This window comes from Pseudopodoces humilis, chromosome 3, assembly GCF_049639895.1.
Source record: "Pseudopodoces humilis isolate 2021_Gansu_Grassland_sample_001 chromosome 3, ASM4963989v1, whole genome shotgun sequence".
NCBI lineage: Eukaryota > Metazoa > Chordata > Aves > Passeriformes > Paridae > Pseudopodoces > Pseudopodoces humilis.
The window spans coordinates 85,250,273-85,271,480 of NC_142202.1; the positions used below are offsets into that span (position 1 = coordinate 85,250,273).

Here is a 21,208-nt window from a genome sequence, read left to right on the forward strand (position 1 = left end):
GACTTTCCCCCTGGTCATTTCCAGTCTTACCCTTTCTAGCCTCAGAGCAAGCCTCTGTGTGTGTGCATCCACTGATGAACTAGAATCAGAAACTGATCCACTTTAAAAAAAAAAATGAAACAACAAAACAACAACAAAAACCAACCCCAAGACCAAAAATATTTGCATAGTTTTTCCTAGACAGACTATTCCCTTGAATTTACAGCCTAACCCTCCAAATCTTAAACCTGTATAATTGCTATTTGTATTACTGTAAGAAGCTGAAGAACAGAGCTCATCTTACAACTGTTAGACAAATTTGACAGCTTTCTTCTCTCTTTGTAAAGGTGCATTACATTAAGTAAAGATCACAGTACAATACTTCAAAAGATAAGCTATCCTGTCAGAAGGCAATTCACAACACTTATTTCCAGAAAAATATGTCATACAGAAACATACTTTGAAAGTACAAGTATGTCTGAGCTTTATGAATTAAAAAGAAAACCAAACAGGTGAACCCAAATGCTCCTTTTTTCCATCAAGAGTTTGTTATTCTATCATATGCTAGCAACACAAACCATGATCAAGGGCTGCTTCTTCATTTAAGGATAAAACCTTTTCGTTTCTGATATAGCCAGGAGGAAGAAAAGTTGTCCTCCTGGAAGAATACATTTTGACTTTCAATTTTCTGTTAAAAAATTTAAAATTAATGTAAGCAACACACTGGATCCAGAAAACAATACAACTTTTCATATAATGCATTGTTTCTCATGATATTACTAAGTAATCATAATAAGATTAATTAAATTTCATATTCTGATTCAGTGTTATTTTCTTTCAAGCTCCATTACATAACCACATGCATGGATGCATAAAATGTCAATGCTGCTCAGACACATCAGTAAGTACCTACACATGGAAAAACATCAATCTATGGAATAGAAGAATATCATAAGGCTAAATTTTCAGTAGTCTCTGAAGCTTAAATTCCTTTGACTTTTAATAAGATTTAGGTTCACAAGCAACTTACGCTGCAATCTTACCAATAACCTTTCAGATATGATACATCTCCAAAAATATGTTTTAGGTTAGAATCTGCAGAAGTCTCTTCTGTGTAAGGTATTTAGTATTAGTCCTCCATCTGTTACCCAACAGTTAAAAGCAAAAAGACTTTAAAGAAGTGTGGTAGACTTACATTACTAATGTAAGTTCTTCATGTGGTTTTACAAGAATCCTTTAACCCAAAACAAAGTAAAATAATAGAAAACTAAGACACACTGAGCAGTAAATGTGCAATAAAGAGCTACTGTTAATACTTTACTTCCTCTCCTCATAGCTTATGTAACAACAAATTTACACCACCAAAAAACCATTAGCAAGTTCTTTTTCTGAAACCCACAATGGAACTGCACATATTGTACCTTAGAAATCAAAATAGTACCAAAAAAAAAAAAAAAAAAAAGGCAAAACACAGAGACATTACTATTAAAGAGTATTCTAAATTCAGCTTTGGCCAGTTATGTGTGAATGCATACTAACAAAGTAACAAAAGATTAGTGACAAAGAACTTAACAGTGGGATTATAAGAATGCACAGAGATGGGGAAAACGTAGATGAAAGCTATTTTCAAAGAAGATCTTGCGGCAACATGTGCACTATACTAAACTACAAACTACTAGTTAAGTCTCTTTAGCTCATTAGATTTGCCATTTACAGGTAAAAAAGCAACACACAGCTCCAGTGAAATGCAAATCTCATCTTCTCACAAGTGAAGGTCACCAGGAAACTCTTCTCCCTACCCACAGAAAAGGTATAACTGTCCCAAGTTAGACATCAGGATCCATCATCCCATGGTGGAACATGGGAACTTCAACTGAGCACTACAAAGTACTGGGGCCCTTTCAGTAACCAGTTGTTTGGAATCAGACATTCTGAACATATTTATACCTCAGTTCAAGACACATATGTATGCTGACACATACAAAATGTATGTACATGAGGAGGTAACCAACCTGTTTTTACAGCAAAATCTTTGAACTGGAACAGCTTTAAGCAGAAGGACGGTAGGGTTAGATGAGATATTAGGAAGAAATTCTTTTAGTCATAGGGTGGTGAGGCACTGCAACAGGCTCCCCAGAGAAGGTGTGATGACCCCATCCCAGGAGGTGCTCAAGGCCAGGGTGGATGGGGCTCTAACCTGGTCTAATGGAAGGTGCCTCCCCTATGGCAGGAGGGTTGGATGATCTTTAATGCCCCTTCCAACCCAAGTCATTCTATGATTCTGTGCAAAGATTGTTGAGACTACTGACCCAGTATCAGTCCATGGGAGGTACCACTAGTCACCAGTTTAAGCTGGACTTAGCACCACTGACCACAACTCCTTGAGCCGAATCATCCAACCAATTTTCCACTCAACTCATTCTCCACTTCTGCAGTCAAGCAGACTGCTTCCTTTGTCTTTATAGATCAGTACTGTAGAGCCTACACCTTACTGAAACGTTTACGAGCTAAGATGACAAAACAGCCTGAAACTTCACTGTCTCAGACTATCATTCTCACAGGTCCCAAACAAATACATTTCTTTAATTCATTTTGTCACACAAAACTTGCATATCAATCTCCGTTTGGGCAAAAATTCCTATCATCACCTCTCACTAGTTCAAAACAAAAACTGTGTGAAGTCTTCTTTGAATGAAATTGACAGATAAAAATAAACCAGTGGAGCCATCTGTAACAAGCTGGGTTTAAAGCAAATGGCACAGTTACAAGAAAACAGAACAAAATAGCAGTATTGGATACATAAGACAAATATCCTATTACAATCAAGTGTCTGCACTGTCTGTTACCACTTCTTGGAATAGTAACAGTTATCTAAAAGTAACAAAAATAGTCTGCTTCAGAGGGTATCTTAGGGATAATATATTTATAACCCTTCATATAAATATAACCTTGAGTAAAATACTATGAGAAATTTTAGCTCAGTCTGCACTGTTTAGACCAGTTTAGATCAACAGAGTGGTTTTGAGGCACTTTCTCCAATGACCCGTTTGCTAAATGCTGGTTCAATTCACTGAGAGCTTTCCAGTCACAGAACCTAGATGTCTCCCAAGGAAGCTGAACTACTCTGATCTACCTGTCACAAAATGCACTTCAACCCCTGGGGGCACAAAAAGGTCTGAACCAAATAGTTATACAAACAACTTCAAATTACACTCATGATACAAAACATCTGCTCCAGAAGATGAGGTTAAAATCTAGTCTGAAGTAACTCTCGAACCACACAGAAGTAGGGACATCAACACTGCTTTTAGTAATTTGTACCCTAAATACCAAATTTAATTGTTAGTGTAAACACAGTCATAAGTGCTTCTGGCAACTATAGTGCCACTACATATACACAACCAAGAAAATATGATACAGCTGGATGCAAGAGTTGACAGATTTCTTCAAATAGTTATAAAAGCAGGAAGAGAGTAAAATGAGTTTGACTGGCTATTAGGGTACGGGGACTATACTGAAAAGGTGGGGAATGTGCCATAAATTCCAATGGCCAAACTCATGTCAGTTCATATTTAATTAAAGGGACAAAAGATTTATACCTAAAACACATAAGGGTGAACTTTCAGACTGATAAAATGATTCTAAACACAAGACAAAGCTGTAAAGAAAAACAACTAAAACTGGTCAGAAGGAAATTTAGGCTGGGAATGATGACATCTCCAGTAATCAAATGAGTGAGAATATCGACTCACTCTGCAAACAAATACTTTGGATAAAAATCTACTAAGTTTTAAGAAGGTACTTGACGTGATTACTTGCAATAGATGACATTTTATTCTACACAGCTCAGAAGGTCATGATGTTTTTTACTCCATGAGACAAGCATGCCACACTAGGAAGGCTTGAATCCACACAATACAATCAATTCCATACCAGATTTTGGTGAGACAAACCATGCTAAATATAGTGGTAGCTAAATAATAGGAAGCTAACAATGAAACTAAATATTTCCTTTTCTGCTCATTCAATCCATTATCCAAGAGCTCCTCCAGCAACAAAAGTATTACATCCTGTCTCAAATAAACAGTTTCCTAGAAAAATACTGGAACCTACCCAAATTGAATTTATTGCAATAGTCACATTTCTCAGTCTGTCAAATTATTCTGGAAGTTCTCTCCTCTTCCTGACATTAATTTCTACAGGAATGTGCCCAGAGTTAAAAGTTCAGCTTGAAACCAGGGAAGTCATACCTCCTCATGTCACTTTTTTCATTGTGTCAGCATTCCACCTCTCTGAACTTGTCCTGTAAGTTTACTGATTTTTAGCTTACTGCAAGAGTAAGCTAAAAAGAAATACGCCAGATAAAGCACTGGTAATTATATTGCTGTGCTTTGCTTCTTAACTACCTATCCGAGGAACCATTAAAATTGTAAGGTTAAGACAACCAAAAGTCTTTCTTCTCTTTGAGTTCTCTACTAGAGTAAATGTGCTGCCATGTTCTACCCCCTCCTTCCTCACTGATTTCAGAGATTAAAAAGGCTACAGATCAAAAAACTGTGTTTTTTTGTTGAAGTAATTAGAATATTCTCAGTGTTTTCCCAGACCTCTTAAGCCTTCCTTAATCCTTCTGTTCCAATGAAGAGTGAAATTACAATTTTCTCTTAAATTTCTCTTAAAACGGGACAGTTTGTTGTAGACACTTGGACTACATATTGTAGCAAGCAGAATGGGTTACCACTTCTGTCAAAAAAAAACCCCTAGCTGTACTGAAAACAATACACACAGACACGTGTCTTGAACTAAGAAAAGGCTAAAAACACTAATGCATTTTCTCGTCACTAAAATATTTCTGAGGAAAGCTACTCAACACTGTTTTGTAAAAGGCAGCTATCATAAATCAACACTGATACACCTTTGTTCTGTCTCTGCAAACACTAACACAGCCTCAACTCTAGCAGGCATTTTTACTGTAGTCTACTTGAGGACTGACAGAAGGCTAATGTACCGCAACACTAAAGGACCAATATTCTTTAATAGCTCCAAAATAAGCTACAAAGGATTATTTTCTGCATAGCAATGGGAAACAAGGACCTTAGAAAATAATCTAGGACAATCACGTAACATCAAATGAAAGGAATGTGAAAAAGACTTCTACAGAGATAAGGTGGAGTAAGAGAAGTCCAGGAGAGTCTAAAGAGACAGCATGGAGTCCTGAGTAACGGGAGGCACAGCACAGTGAGAGGAGAGAGGCTGGTGAAATTCTCCACTGCCAAACTGATAAACGAGGAGGTTAATTGGGACAAGACCATTTTTAAAATATTGAAGAGAAACACCTATCATATTTCAAACAAAAGGGATTACAGAAATTAAGACATGCAAGGGTAAAGACCTGGGTAAGAATATAACATACTCTCCATACCTACAGGTTTTCCCTCATCTCCAATTAGACAAAAATATTGTATTACAACTTTGGTTTTAAGAAAAAATTATTTTAATATTTAATTTTAAATCCTAGAAAGAATATGACTTTCCAATATAGAATAAAAAAAATTCAAATCACTATAAAAATAGTCAGTAACACATGAAGCAACACTATGTGACAGAGTACCCATTAAGGTCTTTCCAACATTAGGCATCCAACAGAGTAAAGTCTGAAAGAACATGCTACGTACCCTCTTTGAAACAAATCCACATTGAAGAATTTGTGGAGCTCCACGGAGAATTCTACCATAGCCTGAACTTCACTCATGTTTGTGAGGATGAAGAAGTCAAAACTTGTCAGCACCTTAGTTACTGAAAACAAAGAAAAAACAAACTATTTAGAACACAAGCTGGGGGTAATGCCCATCTGGTCCTAAAAAGGACAACACTTACACACAGTTTTGCACAGCTTCCTAAATATGCAGGTCCTGAAGTAAAAAAGAATATAGGATGTACCAAATCCAGCTCACAGTAACTTCTACCTTTCTTGTGAAGGAATCAAGTGTTATCAGAGAAGCACCACAACACATTGTCAGCATAATACAATCCTGGCACTTACTGATACCTACATACTGCAGCTCTGCTCTGGTTCTTGGCTGGAGAGGGATAAACACTCTCTGACAAGGAGAAAAAGAACATGGGCTGCTTCCAGCCCTTGTTGGTGCAGAATGACCATGCAGGCAGCGGAACCTCAACTCCGGCGTGAGGACAGCAACAGCTGAATTACAGAGTAGCCAAACAGTAAAGAGAAAGTGTCTGACCAGGTCATGTAAGGCTTTAGACCCAGAGATTCCAGAAGAAGGCAGGGTTCAATTTTTTTTTTGTAGTAAAGTGATAATTCTATCATCTTCATAGCTGCAGACAAGCGAGTTTCTGCTAATTTACAACTGCCTGCTAATACCTAAATTAAAATCCTATAGATTTTACTAAATTCTGCTGGTTTTCCTTCAACACTGTCAACTAGATTAATGAAAACAGACTACTCTTTCTGCAAACACTTGTCTTCAAACTTCACAGTTTCTGCTAGCACTGTCTGGTTTGAGGACTAAGCGAACAAAAAAAAAAACTTGAGCAGGATATACTTCATGCACATTAGTCAATTTTTCTGGCTTTGGTCTAGAAGCAGTAGACATTGTCTTGAGCTTGAACGGATTATGGGGTTTCTTTGCTTCTAAAATTTTGAACATGCATTTGGGTGTTTGTGAAGTAGCAGGCAGTACTGAGATTGAAACAGGGCAGGTGGCAAAAGAAGTCATGACTACAGCAGGTATTAGTCAGCTGAAAGCAAAGTTACCTTTAGGGGCACAACTTCTAGCCTACCAACTAAATTGTCTTAGAATATGACTCAAGATTTCCATTTCTGTACTCACTCTAGAGGAGCTGAAAGACTTCAAGCATTGTAACACAGGTGTAAATTTTAAACTCTAAACAAGATGTGAATTCTGACACTGGTTTAACAGCCAGTACAGGGGCTTTGAATGCACTTTACAAAAACATGGGAACAGTACATTACTGACTTAACAGGGGACAGGGGAAGAGGAATCTTGCTGCATTAGGACAATATGAAGAATTCATATCAAGAGCCCTTACTGCAAGGTCAAAACTACAGCATCTAGATGATGCTATTAACCCAGCTTGTCTAAAAAAATCTTGTCATTGTTCAAATTTCAATCAAAGGATGTCAAGAGACTAATTGAATGATGCCACAAGTTTTGCTACAGTTTGTAGTCTTGACTGGCAGTGACAGCCTACAGGGCCTTGCAACAATTCCTTCTTCCACTGCTTTGTCTATAGTATTGCATAGGGATGTCCTCTGTGGTCTTCAAAGCTAGAATCAAAATGTTGTGCACTGTAATTTGTTGGGACTGCAATACTGTGTTATCGCATGGGCACCACCTACCAAAATGCAAGTGTATCTTCTGCAAATGAAACCTGACCTGCCACAGGGCAGAGATCCAGAGATCCTAGACCCACTGTGAGCCTTGGCTGCTGAGCAACAAACCCTGTGCACTACGCATGAAACTGTTCAGTACCTCAGAAGGAAGCCACTATAAAGCACTCAAGGAAAAGCAAAGGGATAAAGTAAGGACAGTAAGGATGGGGCAGTCTCATCCAGCTTGCATTTTGATGAAACTACGTTCTCAAGAGAAGAAGACATGACAAGGCTCTGACCTCCCAGCACAAAGAGCAGCGCTAACTCCCTGAACAGGTTTGCCTCCATTAAGAGAAGGGAAGACTATTCCTGTGGTTGCTGTTGGGCCATGATCAGGGTCCGCCAAGTCCCCAGCAGGAAAACCCAGAACAATCCAGAACCAGTCCAATTAGTTAAGCTCAAAGGTCCATTTTATGAATGAGTTAATTCAACAAAAAAAAACTTGAGAGACACATCTTGCATGACTGCCAAAAGTGCTGTCCAGTGAACTTGTGGTATTCCTACTGTGTATAATATGGCTCTAGCTGGGGCCACTGCCTCCATTCCTTCTCTATTGAGCTTACTTAGCACTCCCAGCCAGTCAACTAAAAATTGCCTGGCAGGCAATTCTTCCCTGAAGACCAAACAGGGAGTCCAGCAACCACAGGCCTGCATGACACAACACCATGCATTTTAATCCAGTAATACAGCTCTTGCTCAACAACAAACAGTATTTGGAAAAGCAGTGTCTATGCCTTGCTCCAGTACCAACTGCAAAACCCGTAAGAAATACTGTGGCACAGTTCACAGAACAGCACATCCAGCAAGCAGTGCTGCGTGCTGCCACAGGTACCTAGCTGACCACTGAAAATAGCTTTTCCTTTGTTGAGCATCAACTTGTTCCACATGCACCTTAAACTGGAAGAAGAGGAATACTCACTGCCCTGGGTGATAGACATAAACCACATCACCGCTTTTCTGCCAAAGCCTCTCATACCAGTGCAAAGGAAGACAGCACAGAACAGTTATGTGAACTATGTAATAGAAAGTGTTATGCAGTGAATAAATATTTTAAAGGAGAAACTCAACTTAGACAATGTCTTAAGCTTGTACACTAATCATACAAAACCCAACAAAAAATTTGAACTCATGTAGAGGTACTTGTTGTATAGATTCCTGTCAAGTTTACAGCTGCAGTTCACAAACTTCATCTACAACAGAAATCCACAACTCATTTTAATACTTAATGGGCTTATTGTTGCATTTTAAAGCACATCATTAGCATTTGGAAATCAACATTTTAAACTGCATTAAGAAAAAAAAGAATCCTTCAGTAGGAGCTCTCTATATGAGAAATGGAGTTTAATGCAGCATATAAACCCATATCAGAAGGTCTGATAATAAATGACAATACCTTAATACACAAATTAGAACAGGTGGGTTCTAAACTTTTGCTAGCTACTTTACTTTTACAATCAAACAAGCATTTCAATATTCAAAAGTATTTAGAGCACTGAGATTTAACATCTCCAACAGTTAAAATGACAGTTAAAACCACTTGATCCTACACTGAGGAACAAGCTTTCCTTTCCTTCATACTTCTGAGGGTTTCCTTATTTCCCCAAGTTAGAAAATCTCCTATACATCCTGGCTGGTCCATGCTGTCCCCACATCACCTCACCACTTCTTTAGTTATCCAAACTAATCTTTCCAAAGGCCACAGTACAAACTGGATCACAGGATAACATATTTTTAAGATTCATCTGAAGGGAAAAAAGATTTTGCTTTTGTTTCTTGTTTCTGTTTTTTTTTCTAAATCGAGCATTTTAGTGCTACTTTTTAGCAGCTGCATCAGAGCATCTGAGAGTGAACTGAAGATACAGAAACCTCCTAAACCAGCTTTGTTTTCGGAAAAATGATTGTGTAACACTGCTATTTGCCAAACTAGCTATTTGCACTGGGAACTGCAAAACAATGCTGAGAAATGTAACTGCAAAAAGACGTTCAAAGAATGTCTTACCTGCACTGGTAAATACTCCATTTTAGTATGTCAATCAACCAGTCTTCCAGTTCTTTGCTGTCAAAAACATAGTGCTTGAACTAAAAAACAAACAAACAAACATTTTACTAAAAGCAACATCTCTAGAATGTTTTAGTACTTATGTACTTTGTTCTCTTTTCCTGCATTCTAGTAACAACCTTTATCATGAGCTCTCCAACAATCACACAAAATCTGCCTACCAGCATGCTCCCATCTAACCTTGGGTCCTGCACTGCAGTTTTCAGCTCTCCTAAAGTGTAGCAGTCTGATACATATTTTTACAAAATAAAGTAAAAAATACAACTTCTCATGAAGCCAATGCTCTGGAAAAGCTGACATTGCCATGTTCAGCCAAACTATCCCTGTCTTCACCAAAGAATTCTAAGCTCCCAGAAGACTCTGATACACCCCCAGCCACCCCACAGGCTCCCCAGTCTTCAGAGAGACTCTCAGCTCACCAGCAGGAACACAGCTATGAAGAGGTAGGAGGATATTCTGGCCTGAGTCATCAAATACAGCTCAAGCCCCCACGCAGCCTTACATAGCTACCAGGGAGGAGACAACTTTTAAGAAGAGGTCTGATGAGATTCTCCTGGTAAATCTTATGTCCCTTCTCCACAGGAGCCAAAATTCAGGGGACAAGAAGAGCCTTAGAGCATAAACCCACTTTCTTAGAGCCAACACTGCAGGTTGCAACACCACCAAATATTCTGAAGCTCTCTCTGGAGCTCCTGATAAACCACTCCCTTAAAACTATTTAATAATCAGTTCATCTCTCCTGCACTCTGAAACCATTAGGGTACTTAAAAAATACAATAAAAAATGGAAAATCTCTTTTTTATCTGATGACCTTTAGATTTCAAAGATATGGAAAAGAGAACTCCTACTCTCTTAAAGGAACTTTGCTTCTTTCTGTATGTATATTTCAAAGAAATACAAACAGAAAACCTATCACAGCTTGTGCAGGCAAGCTGTGAAATTAACTGGTTTTGCCTTAGCTTCAGAGGGAAGAAAACAGAGAAAGTAGAACATAAAAAACAGTATCTGGATATTTTTTAAACAGATTTAACTTGTGCATGTCATGTTGATATTACATCTTTAATATCACAAATTTTCAATAATAACCCAGTAAAATCCTGATGCCATATTGCCACATAAATATGGCACCAACATTTATTACATTTGTTTAACAATGCTTTACAGCCCGCATCATACCAGTTCTCTTTTAAAGAAGACTGAATTCTTTTTTTTGGAAACAGAGAGAAAAAGCATGCAAGATTCTAAGAAACTTTTTTTTTCTAGCCTTAGATTTAGTATTTTATATTCAGTGGAAATCTAGTAAAACTAAAGAATCTACAAATGAAAATGAAAGCATTCATTTTGCTCCAGTCGGTTTCTAGTTGCTCATTTAATATTCAAGGAGTGTTTTTCTTCAAAGCTTCTGTAGGAGCCTTGTACATCTCCATCCCTGAGCTTTTTTACCGGTTCTTTTCTCCTGTATGCTCAGAGATCCAGCACCTGCCAACACAAATTCAGCCACCATCTATCCCTGTGCTTATGACTCACAGGTTTGTCCCCCCACCTGAGAACTGCCTTCAATTCCAATTTTAGCTGTTTCTTGGACACTGCCTTCAGCTGAAACTTAGTGTGGTGGAAACAAAGTTCTTGACCTGACCAGCAAAGCTATCCCTAATGCCCACCTTCTGAGTCTGCATACTAGCACAACCTGACTGGAAACGTTTTTTCATTTAGTTTCCCCATGGTTCTCACAGACTTTGGCAAGACTATACAGAAGATGTGCCAAATTTTTCTGCGTGTGATTAGAAATCTATCCCATCTATCCATACAGCCAAAACTTATCCAAGCTAATATCCTTTTATTTTAATTACTGTGAGGCTGAAAAAGCATAATTCACTGCATGTATTAGTTCAGCATGGTGCTGCAAAGAACAAGTCTATTATTTTGATAATTTCAGCTCTCTCTCTGCATTCCCTGCAGAGAGAGCCTGAACTACTGCAAGCATAACTCCCCTGTCCTTTGAAATCCTTTCACAGCTGTGCAGCACTCGATATCACAGTGTTCTGGTTGAGACTAGAGCTTCCCAGCACTAGAAATAAACCCTGCTTCTCCATAATTAAAAAGGTGAGGGTGTAGAAAAGGAATCATAGTTGAATTTTGGTTTGCATAATCATCATGTTGTAAAACAAACAAACAAAACTCTTATGCGGAAATATCTAGAATACCTTATTCAATTCATTATCTCAATTTTTAAAAGGCATGACCACCACTAGAAAAATACTTCAGAACAGACTACATCAGGATTTCTTAATCAATTTTTTTAAAGCATCACAGTTATAATAATTATGTGAAGTAAATAACTACACATATAGTTAAACAGTGACCTAATTCTCATGGGCTCAGGGTAAAACCCAACTATTACAATTTTCTTCATGCCTGGTTCTCTAAGTCTAGACTACTTCTCAGCCAACCACAAGGTTTGATTCTAACAAAGCTAATGCAAGATACCTATAACATTTTAATGGGCTAGATCAACAACCAACTTAATCAGGCATTAAAATTCAAGTTTTCATACTTTTTGCTTTAAATTTAGCACCAATATCTTGTCCCCTATGCAGCACACTGATAAAAACAACATACTACTTTGAGCTGACAACTTGATTATTCCCACTGAGCAGAGAAGTCATTAAGGTGTTGCATTTATTTCTTTTCTTCTCCCCTATTAATAGATCATACATGTGATACAATAATTCATCTTGAACACTTACTAAGCTTATTCCCTTCTATCCTAGCATTGGTCTTTGTCTGTTTGACAAATGACATGTTATTTCTAAGCTTCCTCATTAAAAAGTTTAACAGGAAAAATTATGTGAGAGCAGTTAAAAGATCTTTTTTATCTATGTGTTCTTCTCCCTCCACCAGAAAAAATCCTGCTGTAAAAGAGACCCCTTGCTTACAGATCTCTGCATTTCTCCTCCCAGTATGGACACTAACTTCTCTCTTCAGCCACCAATTTACTCTGAACAAAAATTGCATCATCTCTGAGATCCCTTCTCCTCTTTCTCATTAAAATGAATTGAGCAATGGTTTCAACAGTAATTTGCACAGAAAAATTGAAACAGAACAAGAATAAACCAAATGGAATGTTTTATTTGCCTTCTACAAAGACCTCCCATAAAAATAAAATCCACATTTTAAAAATTATTAAAGGGGTATGAAACAACTGCCACAAATGTGACTGACTGCTTTTGAGTCAGAACCAGCTACAATAGAGCATTTTGATGATAAACAGTAGCAGTTCAGGATAAGTGCTACTACATTATGCCTGCCACCTTGTCCCACTTTGATCCCACACACTGGCTTGAGTGAGAAAAATGAACTTCCACACACTCATGCCAAGAACCAAGGAGAGTGGACCATGCAAATCAGCAGTAAAGCTGAGCTACCTCAACAAGTGATGAAAATAAATACCTCTAACCACAAGAGCAGTAACAAATCTAGAAATACATTTGCAAATGTAGAAATAAATCTGTAAATTAATTACTTGTTTTGCTTATAATTTTCCATTAATGAACTCACAATCTATCTTTTCCTAACCTATTCGGAAAAGTATTATAGGGGAAAAAGCAAAATGAACTGCTTATACTAAACAATCAAAGTCTTTTGGAATTTTACATAAAATGCATATAAGGATCTTAGAGTAAATGGAAAAATCCCCAGTAAATTGCAGGCTGTAGTATTTTGGCTAACAAAACAAAATTCCATAGCCTCATACATTCACCTTCTTATAAACTACTGTATTTATGAATGATGTATCAGATAAGAATTAATAGAGTAGAAGAGGGAAGCTTACTAAAATAATTTGGTTCTGTCCAATGAAATAGGTTCTTCATAAAGCATTAAGGGTATATCTAAGTGCACTTAAAACATACTTTACTTTCCCACTTACAAAGGAAGAAAGCTCTCTCTCTCTTTGAATTCCATGTCCCAACAATGTCATTAAATAAAAATTAACTTCCATATGGATAAATGAATTTGGCATTAAAATGTCTGCAATGACTGTTAATGTCATTACTCTGCCATACTTGAATCAAAAGTCTCATACTTGAATCAAAAGTCTCTGCCATACATGAATCAAAAGTCTCCAAAAGAAAGTTGCAACTTCTCTCCCACCACAAGCAAACTTGTTTTCAAAAACATAAACCCTTGGTTTCAAGAGAAATGAAAACTAAATCTAGTGGTATATGATCAGTAATTATTTTTAATAGGTAATAATTCTGTATTACTGTCCTCTGTAAATAAAACCACACAATTTACAGAGTTGAGTCATTGTTCCAATACCTGCTCTGGGGTCATTCTTTGACAAGACAGTAAATACAGTTTAGATTTGACATGTTGATTTTGTATTGGAAGGCTTTAGGCCAAACAGTTACTGTATTTCCTCCCACAGTAGGCATTAAGTTAGTGCAAATTATATATTGCATACTCTTATTAACTTAAGAAATGTGATAGCTTGGCTGCCTGATCAAAGCTACATTAGGGGATAATCTGATAGTAAATCTGATTCAGGATCACTGGCCACAAAACCACTTCCTTGGTAGTTCCTACAGTAATAGCATTGGTGGTGATAGGCTGGATCAGCCAACACAGAAGAACAGTGACTCTGACAGGACCTTTTTACAAATATAAGTTATTTCAGAAATACACAGGAGTACCGTATCAAAAACTATTTTATTTTTCAACACCTAATGTTAATAACCCAATATAAAGGCAGCTGATTTGCGGATAGTTACTACATCTTTAAAAACATCATCCTTGACTTCACTTTTTTCATAGAATCACAGAATCATTAAAGTTGGAGAAGACCTCTAGTATCATCAAGTTCAACCTTTAACCTAACACTGCTATCTCCACCACTAGACCATGTCCTCGAGTGCTAACTCCACACGTTTTTAAAACACTTTCAGGGAAGGTAATCTCACCACTGCCGTAAGGTACCCTTTTTCAGTGTTGGACAACCCTTTCAGTGAAGAAATTTTCCTACCTAAACTTTCCCTGACACAATTTAAAGCCATTTCCTCTCATTCTATCACATCTATTACTCAGAAGAAGACATCTTGCAACACCCTCCTTCTAGGTAATTGTAGAGAGTGATACGGTCATCCCTAAGCCTTCTTTTCTCTAGAATAAATACCCCCAGATACCACAGGACTTGTGCTCCAGACCCTTCATCAGCTCCACTGCCCTCCTCTGGACTCGCTCCAGCACCTCAATGTTTGTCTTGTAGTGAGGGGACCAGAACTGGACCCAGGACTCAAGATGCAGCCTCACCAGTGCTGAGTACAGAGGGACAATCACTGCCCTGGCCACACTGTTGCTGATTTCCTTGCGGTTTGGCTTCCAGTTTCCTACCATTTTAACAAAACAAATCAAGGTAAGCATTATAACACATAAATTTAGGTGAAAAGTTTAATTCTTTGATCTTCAGTGCAAAAAAAACCCAAACTTAAAAACTGGAAATATAAAACATTGTTTTTACCTTCTCGTAACATCTGCCCACTGCCTTTATTCAATACCTACCTGAGAAAAGTAATATATTCTTATTTTGTTCTTCCTTTTTTAATGATTTTCTGATGCTCTACAAGACCTTCTCTTCAACTGACCCCTCTTCTAAGATCCTATAAAAAGTCAATAACTTTTCTGCTACACAACCCATGCATCAATTTTACAGTCAAATCCATATTATTCCAGTACAAAGTGCAATTTAGTTCTGGTTGAATGATACAAGTGCAAAGTTGAAGGACAATTTAGCAGACTGCCACTGCAAGAAATGACCTAATGAGATCATAAAAAGTATTTCAGAATGTGCATTAAAGCTTTTCAAAAACATATTGTAGCAAACAAATGCCCACATGTCAATTTGGCCTAAGGCTTTAAGCTCTCTTGATGCTCACTTATTTTCATACTGACCAGATGAGGAAGAGACACACTTTTCCCTGTAACCTCAGCACCTCCAGCAGCTTATACTTGTACACCTCCAAATCTAAGAGCACTAAGCTGAAACATACCTAGACTTCTAAGTTCACTTAGTTATTACCCAAACCAGTCAAGCACAAGATTTTAATGCTCTGTCATTAACATTCCACACTCTTTTTTATACCACTGAAGCCTGGAGCAAAACAGATCTGACCTAACAGGCAAAAAAAACCCTAAAAAACCAACAAAAAATGCCCACCAAACAAACAAACCAAAAAACCAAACCAAACCAAACAAACAAAAAAATCCAAAACAACAACAGCAACAACAACCCCAAGCAAAAAACAAATAAAATAGCAACAACAAAAAAACCAAACAAAACCCCTACAAACAAATAAAACCAACCAATCCAGACTCCCCATTCCCAAGGAAGAAATACAATAAAATTTAATCACTCCCTACTTTTTTTAGCTGTTTAGACAAGAAAAGACTAAACACAGTATGCAGAGTACTATGTGTGTTTTTTAATTGACAAATGCTCAGGCAAAGAAGTCTTTGAAGAAACAACAGATCAGCACTGGTGGACAGCTGTGATGGTAGCTTGAACAAACTGAGTGATCTTAGCATGCACACTCTAAGAAGAGTGGACATCAGTAAGCACCCTGAGAAAACAACACATTATATATCAATAGCAAAGTCTTTAAATTATATCCTTTTGCTACCCTTGCAGACTTGCTTGCATCCACGCCACAAACAGCCATCTCTGCAATTGTGCTGGCAGTTGTGGGAGGCAAAAAGCCCCACAGTAAAAAAACAAACCTTTACAGCTATTTTGGAGATTACTTTGTAAGTTATTGGTGGCTATGAGTGGTGTTTTTGGTTAGTTTTTTGCATTTTTAATTTAAACAGCAACATTTCACTGATTTAAATACAGCACGGTTCCACAAACAGCTGCAGCGATCTATCTCAAGAGTATACCTATATTAATATCTAACCCTGAAGAGGTGAGTGAGGGCATAGCAAGAATTTATGCCAACTTTGTCCATGAAACTACATGAAGTCTTCCACACTATGAACAGCTTCAGAAAATTCTGCCTCAGGTGCTTATTCACATCTTCATAGCATCAATACATCGCCCCCTCAACACTGCCAACACAGTGCTTGTGGGAAAGCATTTTAAAATTAATTAGTTACCATTTTAGAACAATCTATTTTTACAGGGCTTGATCAGATCACTTCCTTATCCGGTTTCAAAGCACAGCTCCACAAATAGCAGTGCCATCAAGCACTGGGAAGAGAAGCGTGCAGCAGCACAACACAGCGGTTCCTTGGCCAGTTGTCCCCTCAGCCTCCATAAGCCACAGCCCTGGCACAGCAAAGCAAAGAGGTCTCAGTACCAGGGTGAAAGAAACTGTCCCTTCTCACAGCCATTCCTGAGGCAATATTTTTACCCTCCATTCCTTTCTTTGATTTACCTCAGAAGCTGGACAGTAACACCCTACCACTTCCCCACTTCTTCCATGGAAGGACACAACCCCAGAGCCCAAGCAGCAGCTCACTCTAACCTCCCCTCTGCTCCACAGAACAAGTTCTGCTCTCTATTCACAGGCCGGGTTTCCCAGGGAGGAAACATCTCACCTGGGTGCCCCCCTTGGCACCCCAGACCATTTCCTTCCAGGAGGAGGCATGGAAGGGTAGAAAGCCGAGCAGCTTCCAGCAGCTTTGTCCCAACAGGCCCAGAAACACACTCTGCCTGCAGGGTAACCACCTGACACATCTGGTATCAGGAGCCAGGCACAATTTCTGCTGAGGAAGGGCTCTTCTGCTCCCTGTCATGGAAGAAGAGAGTGACAGGGCTGCCCTAGTCAGCACAGCCTGCTCCACAGGCTGCAACCATCCCTTAGAGCGCTGGCACTGCTCCTCACCCACTACCGTGCCAGAATATCTTACTAAAGAGTCCCTATTAAACAGACAAGTATAGCAGCATTAACAAATTCAGTTTCAAGATTTGCTTTTGTTTATGGTGCAGCTTGAAGGCTTCACGTTCCTCTTACCTCCCGCTCCCCCACTGTTTCACTAACAGAACAATGCTGATGTGTGAGAAGCTGCTAAAAACACTGACACAAACCTAAAATGGCAAGACCCTGTTTCCAAAATAACACACTGGAAACAAAACAAATCTAATAATCACCTTAAGTAACTTCAATGGGTAGACTTAAAGAGTTACATCAAAACAAAGCAGAAAACTGTTTTCTGAATTAGCTTGAACCATCACCAATGCTACTTGAACAACTTTTGACAGTGTTTTGTATGGAACGGTTTTTGTTCGCTCCTTTTCTCCTGCCATTTACTTGTCATATTTAGTTAGAAATTCTTGTACTAGCATTTTGTAATCATTAAATCCTTTACATGCTGCTTTCAAATTTGCTATAACTAGAACAAGTAAAACCACCCCTTAAATATAGCATAAACATTCAGGGGAAAAAAGACCCAACAACTAGGAACCAAAGTCATCAGAAGCTTTCCCTACCCTGCTGATAGCATGGCTGGCTGGTTTTCAAAAACCAACCTTGTTCCTCCCTCTCCTACCTGAGAAAGGCAAGCTATACTGACTGGCCATGAAAAGTCATCATTCTAGCTAAACTCCATCAGGTTTTACACATTTATATCAAAAGACAGGTAACACATTTGTTAGAACTTCTAGCCACAAACTCAAATTCAGCTCAAACATCAGCAGCATTAGCTGGCATTCAAACCAGAGACAGACAATGCACCTTCCGCAGGTGGTTTCTTAAGAACATGCAAAATAAAATTAACAGAAAGTAAAACCCAATGGTTCTGAGCTTCTGTCCCAGCAACAAGGGCTTTCATTAGAAAAAGAAGTCCAGCAAGACAGAATGTCCACAAACGTGGAGATCTAGGTTCTGACTTCCACGTTCAGATCTGGTATTGATGTCACTCATTACAAGGTTCTTTCCTCATAAGATGTTTTACATGTAAAGCAGTAAAACATGTTTACTATCTGTGCTTTATTGTTCCAGTACTTCAAATATCATCAATACCTTGGAATGTTTCAATCTGGATTTTTTCACCACAGTGAGGGAATGAAGGTCAGAGGTGCCTGAATATACAGGCTCTAGAATTATCTGACAGCTGGTATAATCCCAGAATTTACCCAGCAAAACCTTTTAAAAATATATACATGCATTTATAGAAAGCTGGATGGGCCACAAATAAACAGATAGGCAAGCAATTAATATTAAGTTTAAAAGTACTACATATGCAACTACAATTACCTCTACCACTAAAACTCAGGAGCATTAATTACACTATTTAGATGGATTTGTTTTTTTTTGGTTTTTTTACATGGAAATACACAATCATTATGCCGAAAAATCATCAAGTGACAACAGAACTGACAGCCTGGGGAGAAAGTACAGCTTCTTCTACAGATGCACAAATACTTCAACATTTTCCTTGTAAATTTCAATAGAAAGAAGACAGAAAATGTACTGAAAGTCATTTTAATATGAAAATTGAAAGGGAAACCTTATTTGTTAACTTTAGAAAAATCATCTAAAGCATAAAGAAATTTCAGTTTATTTTATAGCTAGAAAGCATGATAAGCACTATCTCTCAACATCCTTTATGCAATAGGCAATGAGTGATCTATGGTACTGTAAGTAACAGGGATTAATTCATGAGGTCACAGCACGTGAACAAGGTTGTGATTATAGCAAGCAGACTTGCATCTGGAAAACAAGTCAGTTTATTACTTCAAGAGTCAGAGGTCAAGTGTGAAGCTTCCTGCAAAATTAACTGTTGAATGCTATATATTTCTTCTTAATTTGGGGGTATGGTGTGTATAGGTTTGTGATTTATTTTACAAACAAGATTCAGCAAACCATATGCACACATATGTGCATATGTATATATATGTGTAATTCTATAGTATTAGAGCTAACAAATTTTTAACTTTTCAGTAGAAAGCTAAATACAGCAAAATGTGTATGTTTTCCGTTTTTTCTGATACAAGACTTGCAATTCAGAAATGTGGACTTCTAAACTTACTAAGACATATTGGTAAGTGAAACTTTGTATCTTGTTTCCAACAAAATTTCTTGCACAATATAAAGTTCAAAATTCTTTGCAACAAAAACCTTCCCGACTTCAAAACCTCTACAGAAAATCCATTACAAAAAAAAAAGCACTGAAACCATCTAACAAAAAAAAGAACTGATGTCATTTCAATTTGCTTTAGCATTTTCAACTTTTGTTCAACTTGTAAGCTGAGCTCTGTGAGATTTTGTTCTGCTCCTTATTTCTCTGTCTGTTCTTTCCAAGAACAATGCTGTCATCAATTTCCTGCTTGAAGTAAACACAATTTGCTCACCTGACTTCTTCCTGACCTGAAACTATGGCAAACTTATTTCCTCCCTTTGAGATTTTTTTCTTGTATACTCTTTGTTGTATACTTTTTACGACAAAGGTTCCACGCATTGTTCTTTGAGGAAGACGGTTTGTACAACAGACTTCTACAAATATCAGCAACACCACATTACTAAATACCAACTGCTTTTGCTATAAATGTAAGCATAAATATTTAATCATGCTATACTTCAACAGTAACTTATTTTTCTACACACAATACTTAATGACATGTATACAATGAATTAATGTGATCAAAAGGTGTTTAGCAAAATGCTAGAGAGGGCCAAAATCAGCAGATGTACAGCAAACATAAAATCACGTGTCTTGCCAAGGAGAAAACACATGGCGCATTAATATTAACAGAATGTAAAGACATACTTTACTGCTTTTCCTAGCTGTGGCAGAAAACCATAGAACTAGCATTTTTTCAGAAGCACAGTATGATTGTAACAAGCTCACAGGGACCAAAAATGTGACTTTTGAGTGGATTCAAGCAATCCCTCATTCCTGTTGTAAATCAGCAGGATTGTGACTTATAGAATAATAGAATAGAATCATCAAAGTTGGAACAGACCTTTAAAGATATCAAGTCCAAATGTCAACCCAACACTGTAACCACTGAAATGTATCACCAGGATATAGAAACTAATAAAACTTTTGAGGATTGCAAGATAAACTTTTCATTAACAAAAAAAACAAACAAACAAACAAACAAAAAAACAAACAAAAAAATTTCCCATGCTTGTTCATTAGGAGGAATATTGAATGCAAGATTAAATAATTAATAATTCAAAAACTCTGAGTTATGCTCATAGTTAACCTAAAGAAATTAATGAGCTAGTAGTTGACACAGTAATATTTATTTAGGCTACAGGTTCTCTGAGCAACAGCCTGTCAGAGCTAACTGACATACAACAACCTGTCAAAACAAATATCCATTAGGGACAATGGCTGATCAACACACAGGTGCTATTCATCTTTCCTGTCGTGAAAACAAAGCACTAGTGAGACTGTATTTTTCCATACAGAGAAAAAGGGGAAGGGAAAAACCCACACAATAAAATGGCAACTCTTCCACCTTGGTTAACCAAGATTGTCCTATAGTCTCTAGGGACTGGGAGATGAAAAAGAACAAAAAGACTTCAAGACAGAAAACACAAAGTACAAGATGAAACAGTTATCAAGCAAGGATGACAAACATTAGTCTTTATCACAATAACAACTTCAAACACTGAAACAAGGTCGGCAGTAACAAGAATTCACAACCCTTGATTATTGATTCTCACATTGAGTTCCATCTTTGGTACTGATTTAACTCTCAGATTTGTTCAGGACAACAACCAGGCCAAGAGAGAGACACAGGCATCAGC

At 37.7% G+C, this 21,208-nt stretch overlaps 1 protein-coding gene across 5 annotated transcripts in view; it reads right to left on the reverse strand.

The window, feature by feature from the left end:
• Positions 1-21,208, reverse strand: part of FAM135A (family with sequence similarity 135 member A) — an 80,597-nt gene that overhangs the window by 56,351 nt on the left and 3,038 nt on the right. For all 5 annotated transcript variants that reach the window (XM_005518128.3, XM_014263534.2, XM_088053705.1 and 2 more), the window contains exons 2-3: positions 9,393-9,472; positions 5,652-5,772 (exon numbers count right to left, since the gene is read on the reverse strand). In XM_005518128.3, the coding sequence (XP_005518185.2) occupies positions 5,652-5,728 (77 nt within the window). In that variant the 5' untranslated portion in view covers positions 5,729-5,772; positions 9,393-9,472. The remainder of the gene's footprint in view (positions 1-5,651; positions 5,773-9,392; positions 9,473-21,208) is intronic.